This window comes from Chiroxiphia lanceolata, chromosome 25 (genome assembly GCF_009829145.1).
Source record: "Chiroxiphia lanceolata isolate bChiLan1 chromosome 25, bChiLan1.pri, whole genome shotgun sequence".
In the NCBI taxonomy this organism is placed as follows: domain Eukaryota; kingdom Metazoa; phylum Chordata; class Aves; order Passeriformes; family Pipridae; genus Chiroxiphia; species Chiroxiphia lanceolata.
The window spans coordinates 4,384,179-4,397,926 of NC_045661.1; the positions used below are offsets into that span (position 1 = coordinate 4,384,179).

At 49.3% G+C, this 13,748-nt stretch overlaps 2 protein-coding genes across 2 annotated transcripts in view; both read right to left on the minus strand.

Annotated features, from left to right (window-relative positions):
* TRIM33 (tripartite motif containing 33) overlaps positions 1-9,316 on the minus strand; it is a 37,406-nt gene extending 28,090 nt beyond the window's left edge. Inside the window, exon 1 of the mRNA XM_032710713.1 lies at positions 8,890-9,316. Coding sequence (XP_032566604.1) covers positions 8,890-9,316 — 427 coding nt within the window. The remainder of the gene's footprint in view (positions 1-8,889) is intronic.
* A 1,056-nt stretch (positions 9,317-10,372) lies between these two features.
* BCAS2 (BCAS2 pre-mRNA processing factor) lies at positions 10,373-13,327 on the minus strand. The gene is made up of 7 exons (XM_032710930.1): positions 13,183-13,327; positions 13,014-13,106; positions 12,554-12,624; positions 12,297-12,458; positions 11,570-11,620; positions 10,945-11,025; positions 10,373-10,810 (listed from the first exon to the last, which is right to left on the minus strand). The coding sequence occupies exons 1-7, from the start codon at positions 13,273-13,275 to the stop codon at positions 10,681-10,683; spliced, it is 681 nt and encodes a 226-aa protein (XP_032566821.1). The 5' UTR covers positions 13,276-13,327; the 3' UTR covers positions 10,373-10,680.
* Positions 13,328-13,748: the final 421 nt, after the last annotated feature.

The following is a 13,748-nucleotide window of genomic DNA, read 5'->3' on the forward strand; positions in this document are numbered from 1 at the left end:
AAAAGTAAAGTTAAAAGTATCATCCTTTTATATCATCCTTTTTATATCCCAGCAGAACTTACTACATTGTTTTTCTGCATCAAACAAATCAAACACATTAGTCCTGGTACACACATTTCCACTGTAACTCTGCTTCCCAAAAAGCCATGTAACCCCTTCCAAGGAACACATCAGCACACAGCAAAACTACTGGTAAAAGATCATTTTTTTTTTCTAAATTACAGTTGAATTAGAATTAGACACATTCATATAAATTATGAAGGTCAGACTAATTTATGATCTCCCCCCAATCCTACTTATTACCATCAAGATTTCCAACGTCCTCCCAGATGTTTCATATTCCTCTGAAGCCCCAAATTGATGCTCCAGAGGTCAAGAGCAGCACTGGAGCAAAGAGCTGAGAAAAGGGAAGTTTCTTTCAGGAAGTTCTGACCACACCACGTGAAACTCTGCACTGGGGGTCTAAAACAATTCTGTACAGCAGTTCCTCTCTCACTTACACTGTCACCAAAATACTGCCCTCAGCATTAACTGCAGGAACACAGTTATACATCAGGTGCTGAAAAAAGAACAATAAAGCACCTCCTGAACTTCACTAGGTGCTCCTGTGAATATCAACACTTCCATGAAGAGATCCAAGAACAATCATCCTTTGGACCTAAGAGGGCACAGGAAATGATGAACTACTTTACAGGAGCTGCAGGTAACAGGAGTGGGTTTCCAAGCTCCTTACACTGTATTTAATAGGACTGACACTGCTGGGTTTTCCACTTGTTTCTATCACACACCTCACGATGGTGTGTCAGACCTGTAACAACCATGAGCACAAATATTTATTACCTCTCTTCCACAGCACTCCACATACACAGCTCTGTGTACCAAATTTTGCCCTCCCTGCCATTCCCAGTGGCACTGTGGGAAATAAACTACATCCTGTTCCCAATTCATGATGTGGTTCAGAACGAGCTCTGCTGCTTCTCACACAATTTGCTCCAGAACAGCAAAAATATTTGCAAACATACATGTCTCCCCCCCCCCCATCTGCTGCTACAAACACAACACACAGCCTAAATGGAGTTTCCTAAAGCTGATTTAAGTGAGAAGCAGGAAGAGCTTCTTACCTGGAAATTTGGACTGAGAGTCCAGCAGGCAGGAAAACCCTGCCTTGCATTGCCAACCCCACTCAGAGGGAGATGGGTTTCACCTTCTCACATCATGAGCCATTCCCTCCCTACCAGAGTTCCCACAGCCTGGAATAAGGGAGAAAAGACTCCCAGATTCCTTGGAAGACTCATATGGAGTCTCCTGGGAGGGTCAGACAGAGCCATTCACCTGGGACGCTCTTTTGAGCTGAAAACCAACACAAAGGAGAAGGGTTTTGTCACAGCAAAGAGATGCAAGTACCCAAATTTTCCTACACATGTTGCACCGTTAGTTATACAACTGCTACACTCACATCTCCTTACATTGCACATCAGATCCTCTTATTTGTCAAAGCCTTTAAGAACACTAATGAGAGTAGCATCTCTGTAATCCTTTTAACTGCTTATGATTTAGATAAAGCACGCTAAACTAGACCACAGACATCAAAGGATGGCAGAGAGCACGAAACTGAAGTAATTTGAGGATAAAAGGTAGTTTTGTTTCCATGAAAACAGAAAGGCTGCTAAAAAACCCTGCATCACAATCCAGCAGCAAATCACAATGGAACACTGCAAAGAACTTCAGATTTCAAATGGAAGATGCTTTTGATCTACCGCTCCCAACTCAAGCTGCAACACAAACACTCTCATTAACTGCAACTCATAACTCTGAGAATATCTTGTACATATTTATGTTTAAAATTCCTCAAGGCTAACTATGCTCCTCTGAGGGCTATTTGCATGCATCTCAAAACAGGCAGTTTTTTCAACAGGTTTCATCTTGAACTAGTTTCAGTAGGAAAATTATTCAGAACCTGCTCAGAATTCATTTCTCCAGGCTGACATATTAATCCCAGCTACACTAAAATACTCCCAAATTTTAAGGATGCTTGAGAGCTACAGAGATGGAAGGGGAAAGATTGATTCTCTGCACTTCCAGCCTTGCAGGATCAAAGGCACTCTGCAGAGAAAGCTCATGCCAAGTCTTTGGCTGCTGTACCCACTTCCAGCTCGATATTCAGGAATTCAGGCCCTGGCACTTGTAACCTCAGTTGAAATGGATGATGTGCCCCCAGTCCATCTTTGTTGGGCAAAACACATTCTGCCCAGTCAAAAACTGTGTGTTCAACTCATACCCACTACTTCTGCTCAAGAAAAAAACCTGGAACTTTCTGGCTCTTCTTTGCTCCCCGCTCACCCTTCTAGAATTTCCTCAGATGTTCCAGGAACCAGCTCCAGAACAACAAGGCTTCCTGAGCCACTGAGAATTAATGTTTCCCCACCAAACACAGGTACTACCATCCTCTTAATCAGGTTTTCTAGTTTTTATTTACAGACACTAAAGAAGCTGCCTGGGAACTTCCAGCCCTGGGGTTAGAGAAAGGGGAGGTGGGATGGAAAAGGAACACACAAGGAGCCATGAAAACTTATCTACTGGCTACAAACACCACAGGAGCTACAGAAAAATAAGAAGCTCCACACTGAGGGATCCACATTCACTTGTTGACTTCAAGCTGACTTCAGTCAACTTAAAATAAATACATTACAGCCCAACCAAACACCACTTAAACCTAAGAGAGAACAAAAAGCAATAATGGAAAGTAAAGGCACCGAAGTTTTAGCTCCAAGAGAGTTATTGATCTGAATGAGGATCATATGGATGTGATGAGATTATGGATCTGAACGTGGGAGGGCATGGAATGCACACAGTGTAGGTGATCCAGGGATAAGGCACTGCAAAAATCACTTTGCAGCTCAGTAGCACCCACTGCTCACCACTGGATCCCCTCCATCACTGAGATATCACAGAGAGTCTTTCCAGCAGTTCACATTTATACATTCAAAGTTTATTCAAATATTGAACCCAAACACTTGCATTCCTAAATATCTCCACTTACATACTAAAATTCCTATTTTCACAAGATCCAGCTCCTTCAACATCACCTCTGGTCTGTAACACAAAAACCTTTATCAATTCTTTAGCTGCTTCGTAACATCCAAGAGTATAAAAAAGTAACTTTGACCTCATTTAATACCCTAAAATCCAATGTTTAAAGTATGTTCTGGACAACAGGTTGAACAGGAGCCAACAGCACATCCTTCAGCACAACAGCCCCACGTGTCCCAGGCTGCAGAGGCAGGGCATCTATCCTTCCCCTTGCTCAGCACCCTGGATGCAACCCCGGGATACTGGGCCAGTACAGGACTCCCCAGTACAGGACAGACTGACAAACTGGGGCAGGGCCAGCACTGGTGACCAAAATGATCAGGGCTGGAGCACAACACACACGAGGAGAGCCCTCAGCACTGAGCACAGGGAGGCAGGGCAGGCTCTTCACAGGGGTGCTCCACAAAAGCACTGACAGTACAAGCAGGAACAAGGTAAACCTTGCTTTGAGGCAATAAATCCTTCCCCTGTCACAAGGAGGATGGTCAAACACTGCAGCAGAGGCTCCCTGTGCCACTGCCCCCCCAGCACAGTCCCCACACACCCAGACAGGGCTCCCTGAGGATCCTCCTCTCACCAGACCGGCTCTGAGCAGGAGGTGGAGCTGGACACACCTGGCCCTGCCACCTCACCTGTCTTACAGAAATGGCTTAACAATTCTCTTGAAACACATGAGACATCAATTAGCACAAGCCTAAAACTCTGCCACATCACCCACTGACAATTAAGTCACCAATCTTCCACAACCCCAATTCTGTTGACAGAAGCTATTTTAGACCTCTGGTCTCACACACAGGTTTGGTTTGGGTTGCAATGGGTCAGGCTGATTCCACACACAAAGTGTCCATGTGAATATGAGATAATTAAAGTCCTGTCAGATGTTTACAATGATGATAAAACTTCCCAGTTCAGGAAATATTTGCAAACACTCTTGCAATTTAATAACTCCAGTTTCCGTCTCAAGTTCAAACTTGGCACATTATCAGTCCTCTCAGGAATGATTCCCTGCCAGGTCTCATTTATTGGGTGAGAACACCAATAATAGTTTCTCCACGTGCATAATATTTACTTCTCTCAGCACTGCAAGGGTCCAGCAGTTTCTGCACAGCCATACATCAAAACCCTGCTCTAATTCAGTGATTAGACCTTGAGATAACCCCTCGCAGGTCAAGGCAGTGACACAATCAGATTGAAACCGGTCAGAACAAAAATACATTAAAAAAAAAATAACTGCTTTCAAGGTCCACTTCTAACACAGCACTTTTTTTTGAACAATCCTTGCTTAAATCACAACTGTACAACACATTACATTTAATAAAAAACCACAATTTATAGCAGTCACAGATATTAATTCTCACGAAAATAAAACATGCCTAAATGTTCTCAGACAGAAATACCTTAAAATACACTATTAATTTAGACTGAAATTTAAGTTTCACAATAAGATTTTTAGGAAGCCCAGAATACAAACATTTTTCAGGACTCGTGCTGGGTTCCAGCATATCTTCACAACCCTCACTTATTAACAGAGGAGAAAACTAAAGATTCAAGAGAGTTCAAGTGATTGTTCCAACCCATTTGGTGCAGAGAGGAGAAGTTTGTCTCGGTCCAAAAACGCAGAGAGGAGTTAAGTTTGAAAATTCCTGGCACAAATGAAGCCAGATGTTGGATTCCAAAACAAGAATTCGACTTTATTTTCTAAAACAAAAAGGGAGGAGGGAAAGAAGAGAAATAGAAAAGCAGGAAAAGCCAAGAGAAATTACCAGAAGCACAGAAAGGGGGTTCCCACCACCATGGGCTCAGTGCTGGTGTGTAGGGTCTGTCCTTGGTGATGGGCTCCAACCCTGGAGACAGATCCTTCTGTCTTCCATCCCTGGTATCCTCTCAGGCTCCTGGATCTCTCATCCCCATCCATCTTCTTCTCTGCTCTTCCCTCGTGATCCCTTGTGCTCTGACCTCCCACTGCACCATATTGGGCACTTGAACAGTGGTTTAATCACATCCACAGGGGGCTCAGGGCTGCTCTGTTTGTATCCAACAAAATTCACCTACAAGACCCGACTTGGGAGGGCGAGGTGAGCTGAAGCCCTTACCATGTAACAATTTTTAAATTAAACCTACTCTTCTTAATTAAACAACTTGTCTTTTTGCAACTTGTCTTTAGCAGTTTTCAATTAAAGCAACTTGCCTTTCGCAACTTTTCAATTAAAGGTTTTTGCTTCAAGTCGGAGGCAATGGTGAAGCCCAGATTGCTTTCTACCAGTTCTTTTAAGTGGTAAGTACTCACATCCACTGGAATTAAGATACTGCATTTACACAGCTGAAAAAGTCTGGTTGATGCAGGAATTTTCATTAGTCTTCTAGACTGAAAATACAGTAACTACCACCAAACTGAGTGTCACATGCTCATACACATCAGACCATTTATGTCCCCCTTTAACAGTAAATTAAAAACAATTACTGCATAACTTAAGATGTGATTAATACACATTTCTAAATACACAAACACTGAGTTTAAGAGTTGAATTCAGCATATCCAACTAATTTATGGTACTACACATCACAGCACTCAGTAGTAAACACGTTGTTCCTCGGTTTCCACACGCAACCAGCTGTGGATGTTTCCCCTTGGCTCTCTGAAAGCATCTTGCAACTCTTGTTTAGCTTTTCAGCCCAATGAAAACTGTGACATTCCCGAGGAGCTGGGAGAGCCACACATTCTCTGTACTGAGATAATCTTCTTAAGAGAGATTGTAAATATCTCAGCCAGGCAGTGAAACCACAAAACAACGTATCTTCCAGGAGCAGGAGCAGCAGTGGGTGCAGGAAAAGTTGTTTTACAGTATCTGTAACTCTTAACTTAGAAATAAGCATTTTTCAGAATACTGGGATACAAACACAAGAAGGCATTTTTCCTTGTAACCTATTCAGTCTGAAAGTAAGAGTCCAGTTGGACAGGTGAAACACCAGGCATTAAGAAATTATCTACCCACCAAATAAAATTCACATTCCAATGACCAATTAAGACTTTAAACTCTATATGAGATGCTATTTTTTATATTGAACAAACAGCATAAAAGAATATATATGTTTAAAATACATAAACCAGGAAACTTCTATTTTTTTCCTCAACAAATATGCAAACAAGAGCAAAACCAATTCTTTCACCAGTGCAACAGATATGAACCAACCTGTAGTAGTTAAGTGTAACTTACTTCAGGTATAGCTACAGGTACCACTTCTCATTAACTCTTCCTCCAAGAAAAGCACCTGCTCGTGGTGAGGGAGACCAGGGAAGCAGCAGAAGTGGAAGTAACACTTGGTGACTACCAGAACAGGGAAGGAACCTGCATGACTAAGCACTGTGGTACTTCTCTGTAGGCTGAGAATGTCCATTTTCTATCTGATTTACTGGTATCTGTCCCATGTGCCACACTGATTCCACTCACAAGGTGCAGAGAGAACTGTCCACAAAACTGTGTTTGCTGGTCCATGGCTGGTTCTTTCCTGCCCTGCTGGCCAATTCCTGTGTTCAGGCAGCTCAGGTACCACTGCAGATGGATCACACACATCCTTACCACAGCACTCTCCCAGACCCTACACAGAATCCCAGAATAGCTGGGGTTGGAAAGGACCTCTGGAGAACACCCAGTGCCTCCCCCTGCCAAGGCCAGGTCACCTGGAGCAGGTGACACAGGAACTTGTCCGGGTTGGTTTGGAATGTCTCCAGAGAGGGAGAGTCCACACCTCCCTGGGCAGCTGCTCCAGTGCTCTGCCACTTCCATGGAAAGAAGTTCTTCCTCATTTTGAGGTGGAACTTGTGTTTTAGTTTATGGCCATTGCTCCTCGTCCTGTCACTGAAAAGAGTCTGGTACCATCCTCTGACACCCCTTGGAGATATTTCTGTGCATTAATGAGATCCCCTCTCAGTCTCCTCCAGATTAACCAGGCCCAGCTCCCACAGTCTCTCCTCACAACAGAGATGCTCCAGAGCCCACATCTTACTCACATGATCTAAAACTTTTTGCTGCAGCAACCCAAAGATGAACTGTTCCCACATCAAAGAACACCAACAAGCACTCCTAACACATGTACTACCAGAAGTGATATTCCAGTCCAAAATGCAGGAGCTACACCTTGTGTTGTTCCCACACCTGTGTCTGACAGCAGGACTCGGATAATCCTGTAATTGCTAATAAAATAGACCCAGCTTCCCAAGTTTTGTGTGTTCCACTGGCATATCACTTCCCTGGGAGGGTGGTGAGGCCCTGGCACAGGCTGCCCAGAGAAGCTGTGGCTGCCCCATCCCTGGAAGTGTCCAAGTTGGACAGGGCTTGGAGCAACCTGGGCTGGTGGAAGGTGTCTCTGCCCATAGCAGAGGGTGGGACAAAATGATCTTTAAGGTCCCTTCCAACCCAAACCATTCTGTGATTCTGTGATTCCATGATAAAATGCAAAATCAGGAACTTAAAAAGATGGATCACAAGACCATCTCAGTACTCTAGAGAGTGTATTTACAAACTATATTTAATACATTATATTTTTGAAACTAATGAATTTTCTAAGAGCACTTCCTAGATGAACTTCTGAACAGTTTGGATGAACGAATCACTACCAAGCCAGGTTTTAATTCCTTCACTGTGCAACACAGGAAACACCTGAGTCCAAAGATGTCACCAAACAAGGTCTCTTTGACCAGAGGGTCCAATTAAGACCTGTAAAACCACTTACCAAGGCCCTAAATTGCTCTGTACACCACAGCATGTGAGTCACCCCATCTACAGCTCCAGAAGCTTTTCAATTCCATCCCTGAATGTACAAAAAAAAAATAAAACCTAAGCTGTGGTTTTGATAGGAACACCTGGAAGGAGCAGGGTACTCTTCTTTCCTGGCACAAGCTGGGCACAGGCAGAGCAACTCAAGTGACAAACAGCACTGCAAGGTTTTATCTCAGTCACAGCAAAGCAGGTGCAGTGGACACACAGTTCCCACCCAGGCAGGTAGTTTGCACTTAATTAGATATGCTTTACCCCAGTGCTGTAGAACTGAGGCTGCCCAGTCCCTCCCTGAGAGCCCAAACAGAACAGTTTGTGTTGAAAGGAGCCTTTAAAGCTCATCCAGTCCCATCCCCCTGGAACGAGCAGGGATCTTCAACAGGTTGCTCAGAGCCTGGTCCAGCCTGACCCTGAATGATTCCAGGACAGAGGCATCCACCACCTCTCTGGGCAACCTGTACCAGTGTTTTAACACCCTCGTTGTAAAAAACTTCTTCCTTAAATCTAATCTAAACCGATCCTCCTTCAGTTTAAAACCACTACCCCCTGTCCTGCCACAACAGTCCCTGATAACAAGTCTGTCCCCATCTTTCTTATAGTGCTCGTTACAGTAGTCTTACACAGCACCCCTTTAGGTACTAGAAGGCTGCAATAACGCGTCCCCGGAGCCTCCTCTCCTCCAGGCTCAACAACCCCAATTCTCCAGCCTTTCCTCACAGCAGAGCTGCTCCATCCCTCTGATCATCCTGGTTCCTCCTCTGGGCCCTGTCCAACAGCTCCATTCCTTCCACGTGTGTCGAAAACCCACGGAACGCGATTCACACTCTGGATCCCAACAACCTCCCAACTTCCAGCGGCCGCTCGCAAACACGGAACACCCCCCGAGCAGCACCGGGGCACCGGCAGCTCCTGCGGCCGCGGACGGACCTGCCCGCGCGGGGACCGGGAAAACCCCGCGCTCCTTCCCGGGACAGCCCGCTGCCGGCGGGGCGCTCCCCGCACGGAAAGCCCCCACGGTGCTCACCTTGCTGCACGTCGCCGTTGGCCCCGCCGGGCACGGGCACGGTGAGCTGGCGCTCGGGCTCGGGCAGGCAGCGGCGGCAGAAGGAGTGCAGGCAGGGCAGCAGCTTGGGCTCTGCCTCCCGCCGGCTCTGCAGGCTCTGCGCGCACACGGCGCACGTGTCGAGCAGCGAGAACGGCCCCGGCGCCGCGGGCGTCAGCGGCGGCACCGGGCTGGGGCCGGGCCCCGCCGCCGCGCCGGGCCCCGCCGCCGCCTCTGCCTCGGCCTCGCCGGCGCCGCGCTCGGCCGCCGCCGCGCCGGGGCTGTCGCGCTCCTCGGGCGGCGCGGCGGCGGACGGGGAGGCGCAGGGCGGGTCCAGGCCCCCGCCGCCGCCCGGCGCGGCCTCGGCGGCCGCGTCCCCTCCGCCGCCGCCTCCTTTGTTTTCCGCCATGTTTCCTCCTTTGAACCCGACCCCGCTCCGCGCACGCTCCGCGTCACCGCGTCACCGCGCGCCGCCGCCGCCGCGCACGCGCGCCCCCCTCCGCGCGCTCCCGCGGCCGCGGCGACGCGGAGGTGGGGAGGTGGGTGGTGACGTCACGAGGGGCGGGCACAGCACCCCCCGGGGTGAGACGCCATTGGGCGGTGGGGGTGGTCTCGCAGCCAATCGGTGAAGGGAGGTGGGGCCAGCAGAGGGAGGGCCGCGCCCACGGGGAACGCCCCCGGGAGAGCGCGAACAGGGATAGGGAACGATGGACCGGGACAGGGAACAGAGCATCGGGATGGGCAGGGATGGACAGGAATGGGGAATGATGGACCGGGATAGGGGATAATGGACCGGGATAGGGAACACAGCACCAGAATAGGGAACAGAGCACGGGGATGGGCAGGGATGGACAGGAATGGGGAATGAGGGACCGGGATAGGGGTAATGGACCGGGATAGGGAATGATGGACGGGGATAGGGAACAGAGCACCGGGATGGGGGAATGATGGACAGGGATAGGGAACACAGCACTGGGATAGGGAACAGAGCACCGGGATGGGCAGTGATGGACAGGAATGGGGAATGATGGACCGGGATAGGGAACAGAGCACCGGGATGGGGAATGATGGACCGGGACAGGGAACAGAGCATCGGGATGGGGAATGATGGACCGGGATAGGGGATAATGGACTGGGATAGGGAACAGAGCACCAGGATGGGGAATGATGGACCAGCATAGGGGATAATGGACCAGGATAGGGAACAGAACACTGGGATGGGGGATAATGGACCGGGATGAGGAACAGAACACTGGCCTAGGGAACAGAGCACCAGGATGGGGAACAGAGCATCGGGATAGGGAACAGAGCACCAGGATGGGGCCCCTGGGTTGGCTCATTCCCATTGGCCCCAAATTCCAGCTCACACCCACCCCACACCCAGGGCAATGTGGGGGTTCCCCTGGCACAGCCCCCTCCTCCACAGCTCTCAGGCCCCCTTGGAATGTGGAGCACAAACCACACAAATAGCAAACCAAGATTTATTAAAGGCACAGGGAAAACACAAAAACATGGACTGGTATTTTGAAGAGCTCCTACTCTGGGTATATAAACACCAAAACAATTCACAGTACATTAACTGTGCCTATAAGTCATTTAAATGGGACACTTTGAGTCCACCCTACCTCCTCCTAAAATTTAAAACAAGGAAAAGAAACAATGAGAACAGAAACTTGTGTAACCTCACACAACTGCCAAAAACACAGCATCTCCAAAGTTTCTGTTCTGTGTTTTTTTTTTAACACATGCTGCAGTGAGACAGTCAGGATTAAGTCACTGGAAGTCTTGTTGGATATTCTCCTTGTTTGCTTCCCCGTGCTGCTGTTTGATCTGTGAGATTTCATTTTCCAGCTGCACAATAGTTCGCTCGATCTCGTAATTTTTACTGACAAGAGACACCCACCTGGAAGGGAAAGGAAATAAAAAAAAGCCTTTAAGTGCTATTCAACAGTCCTCTGGTTTAAAACTCAAAGACAAGTAAGAAAGCAGAGAGACACCAACAGGAACAGGTTTAACAGAAGAATTCTCAATACTCACGTGGATTCCATTTCCCGGAGCTTGGCCCCAGCTGTGAGCTGCATGTTCTTTCTTTGCCAGTTCAGATCTTGGATGTTTTTCCTGGGGAGAGAAAGATCTATGTAGTTTTTTTCCTCGTTTCTTTAAAATCTGTACTCTCTTGTTGCTAATTTCCAAAATATACTTAATCCTTAGAAGTACCACCAGAAAACACTCATGCAGCCAGGACTGTAATGACAACATACAGATGGATAAATCCCAGTACAGGGTTCACAGAGAACTCTGAGATAAATAAAAACAAAAGGCCAAGCCCAACATGAGGGAACATGTCTTTGCAGAGACAGTTGCACACTAAACAGAAATTAATCAGTAGTGAAAAGAAATCATTACTACATTTCAGAGAGAATTCCACAATCCAGAGCAGAAGTTCAGACATAATAAGATAAAGCCAACCAAACCAAATGAAACACAGAATTTTGAGTAGAACAGGCATTATGAATGTAACTGCTTGGGGAGGGCAATTATTGATATTACTGAGTCTTTTTTCCTATGATCATGGCAGCAGCACATACACCAGCCTTTGTAAAGCTTGGGAGAAGAATTTCAGTATGAATCCAATTTCAGCATGGAAACATGAATGACTCACCTCAACTTCTGAAGCTCTTTCTGGGCTTGTTCTATCATATGAACCAGGTGTCTGATGGCAGAATGCAAGTAAAGTGTTAGAAAAACACAGTTGCTGAGTTAAAATGTCATTTAACCTGACATTTAACCCTCCAGAGTTAAGGATACAACAAACCAGTGCAACCCAAACACACTGTTCTGGATAACAGACCCTCTACCTGCTCCCCCTCTCTTGAGCTAAGCAGCCCTCTGTCTTCTCCCAGAGCTGGATTTTGCATTCCTTTTGCCTACTCCTTTATCTAAGGTTCAGCCAACCCTTCTCAAAAACGAACATTAACATTCTCTGCCCAAAACAGCCCCGGTGTTTCCTGCAGCAATACCCCCTACAACCTTTTTTTTGGCTTTTGCAGCAGCTTTATTATGCTCCAGGCTGAGTAAGTTCATCTTTACAAGTAGTAAGTTCATCTTTATTTCCACTACTGAATTATTCTTTCTCTGTCTTTAGTCCCTTCAGTTCTCCTCAGTTTAAAGTCCATTATCACAAAATTCAAGACTGGGATGTTCCTTGGTCACAGAGAGGGTGGCTTCTCCCTCAGATCAGCCTCCTCTTGCACTCACAGCTCTCACAGGGAGATTATGTTCCAAAACTATTCCAGATCATACTCCAAAGACCCTGCTGGACTCACACAGGAAAACACAACAAACACATAGCAGTTCAGCTCAGAACTGGGTTCAGCTGAGGGCCTTACTCGTTGTACACCTTCCAGGCGTTGCAGCCGTGCTGGGACATGAGCTCCAGGTTCTCGATGCGCACGGCCTGGTGCTCCAGCTGGGCCATGGAGTTGTTCACGCACTCCTGCCACGCCGTGATGTCGTTCTTCTGCCCCGAGGACGGGGCTGGCAGCTCGTACCTGCAACGGGCACCGCTCACCTGGGGCCATTCCCCACCCGGGGGCACCGCCCCTGTGCCAGCACCGCTCACCTGGGGCAGGCACTGCTCACTCACCTCTTCATGCTGAGCAGCTCCAGGGGCTGCCGGGCTGCCAGGCGCTCGAACTCATTCCGCATGATCTCCGTCTGGGGGAGGCAGAGGGCGAGGGGGATCCAGTCGGGATGTGGGGGAGACACGAGAGGGGTTTGGGAGGAGGAAACTAGAGGGGTTTGGGGGTAGGAGGGGAGGAAACGAGAGGGGTTTGGGGGGAGGACACGACAGGGGGGTGGGGGCAGGACACATGAGGGGTGTGGGGGGAGGAGGGGAGGAAACGACAGGGGTGTGGGGGCAGGACACGACAGGGGTTTGGGGGCAGGACACGACAGGGGTTTGGGGGCAGGACACGACAGGGACTTCGGGGAGACAAGGGGGGTTTAAAGGAAGAACATGAAAGGGGTATAGGAGGGAACACAAGAGGGTACAGGGTGGAGGGGACAGGCGGCACATGGGGGGCCGCCGGGCCGCCTCAGCTCACCTCGAAGGCGCTGTAGTCGTGCGCGGGCAGGTAGCTGAGGTAGTTCTTGGTCGGCCGGTACCGCCGCGTCTCCTCCTCCACCAGCGCCGCGGCCTAGCGCACACGGGGCGTCAGGCGGGGCGGCTCGCCCGCCTCATCCCCGCGCCCACCACCCCAGCCCCGCACGCACCGCCTCCCGCACGCCCGGTGCCTCGTATCCCTGGTCGAAGTAGGGCAGCGCGTCCACCACCACGTCCCCGGCCACCAGCCCCGGGCCCGACATCTTGGCCGCGGCCGCGCGCGCTCTGCGCGTGCGCGGGGCCCGCCCTCCCGCGGCGTGCGGCGGAACACGGGACCGTCGGCAGACCCCGCCCTCCCGCCTGGCCACGCCCCTCCAGGCTCAGACCACGCCCCACAGGGTTCGCCTCTACTGCCCCTCAGTCACAGACCCCGCCCCTCCCGACTCAGCCACGCCCCTCCTTACTCAGACCACGCCCCTTCCCGACTCAGATCCCCGCCCTCCCAGCCCGGCTCCGCCCCTTCCCTCCCGGTTTGACTCCAGCCCTGGCTCCGCCCACCCCGGCTCGGCCCCGCCCCTTCCACCCCAGCCTTGGCCCCGCCCCCCGCAAAGAACGGAGACACGGGAAGGGTTTGGATCCATGAGCTGGTTATTGATCCACGAGCTGGATCTCGATCCGTGAGTTGGATCTCGATCCATGAGATGACTGTTAACGCAGCACACACACACACGGAGCC

Bases quoted from the DNA above. Each gene is read 5' to 3' on its own strand.
- BCAS2 (XM_032710930.1), bottom strand. From the start codon at position 13,275: ATGTCGGGCCCGGGGCTGGTGGCCGGGGACGTGGTGGTGGACGCGCTG. The intron at 13,107-13,182 runs GTGCGTGCGGGG...CGTGTGCGCTAG, and splicing joins CACCGGGCGTGCGGGAGGCG to GCCGCGGCGCTGGTGGAGGA. The intron at 12,459-12,553 runs GTGAGTGAGCAG...TGCCCGTTGCAG, and splicing joins GAGCTGCTCAGCATGAAGAG to GTACGAGCTGCCAGCCCCGT.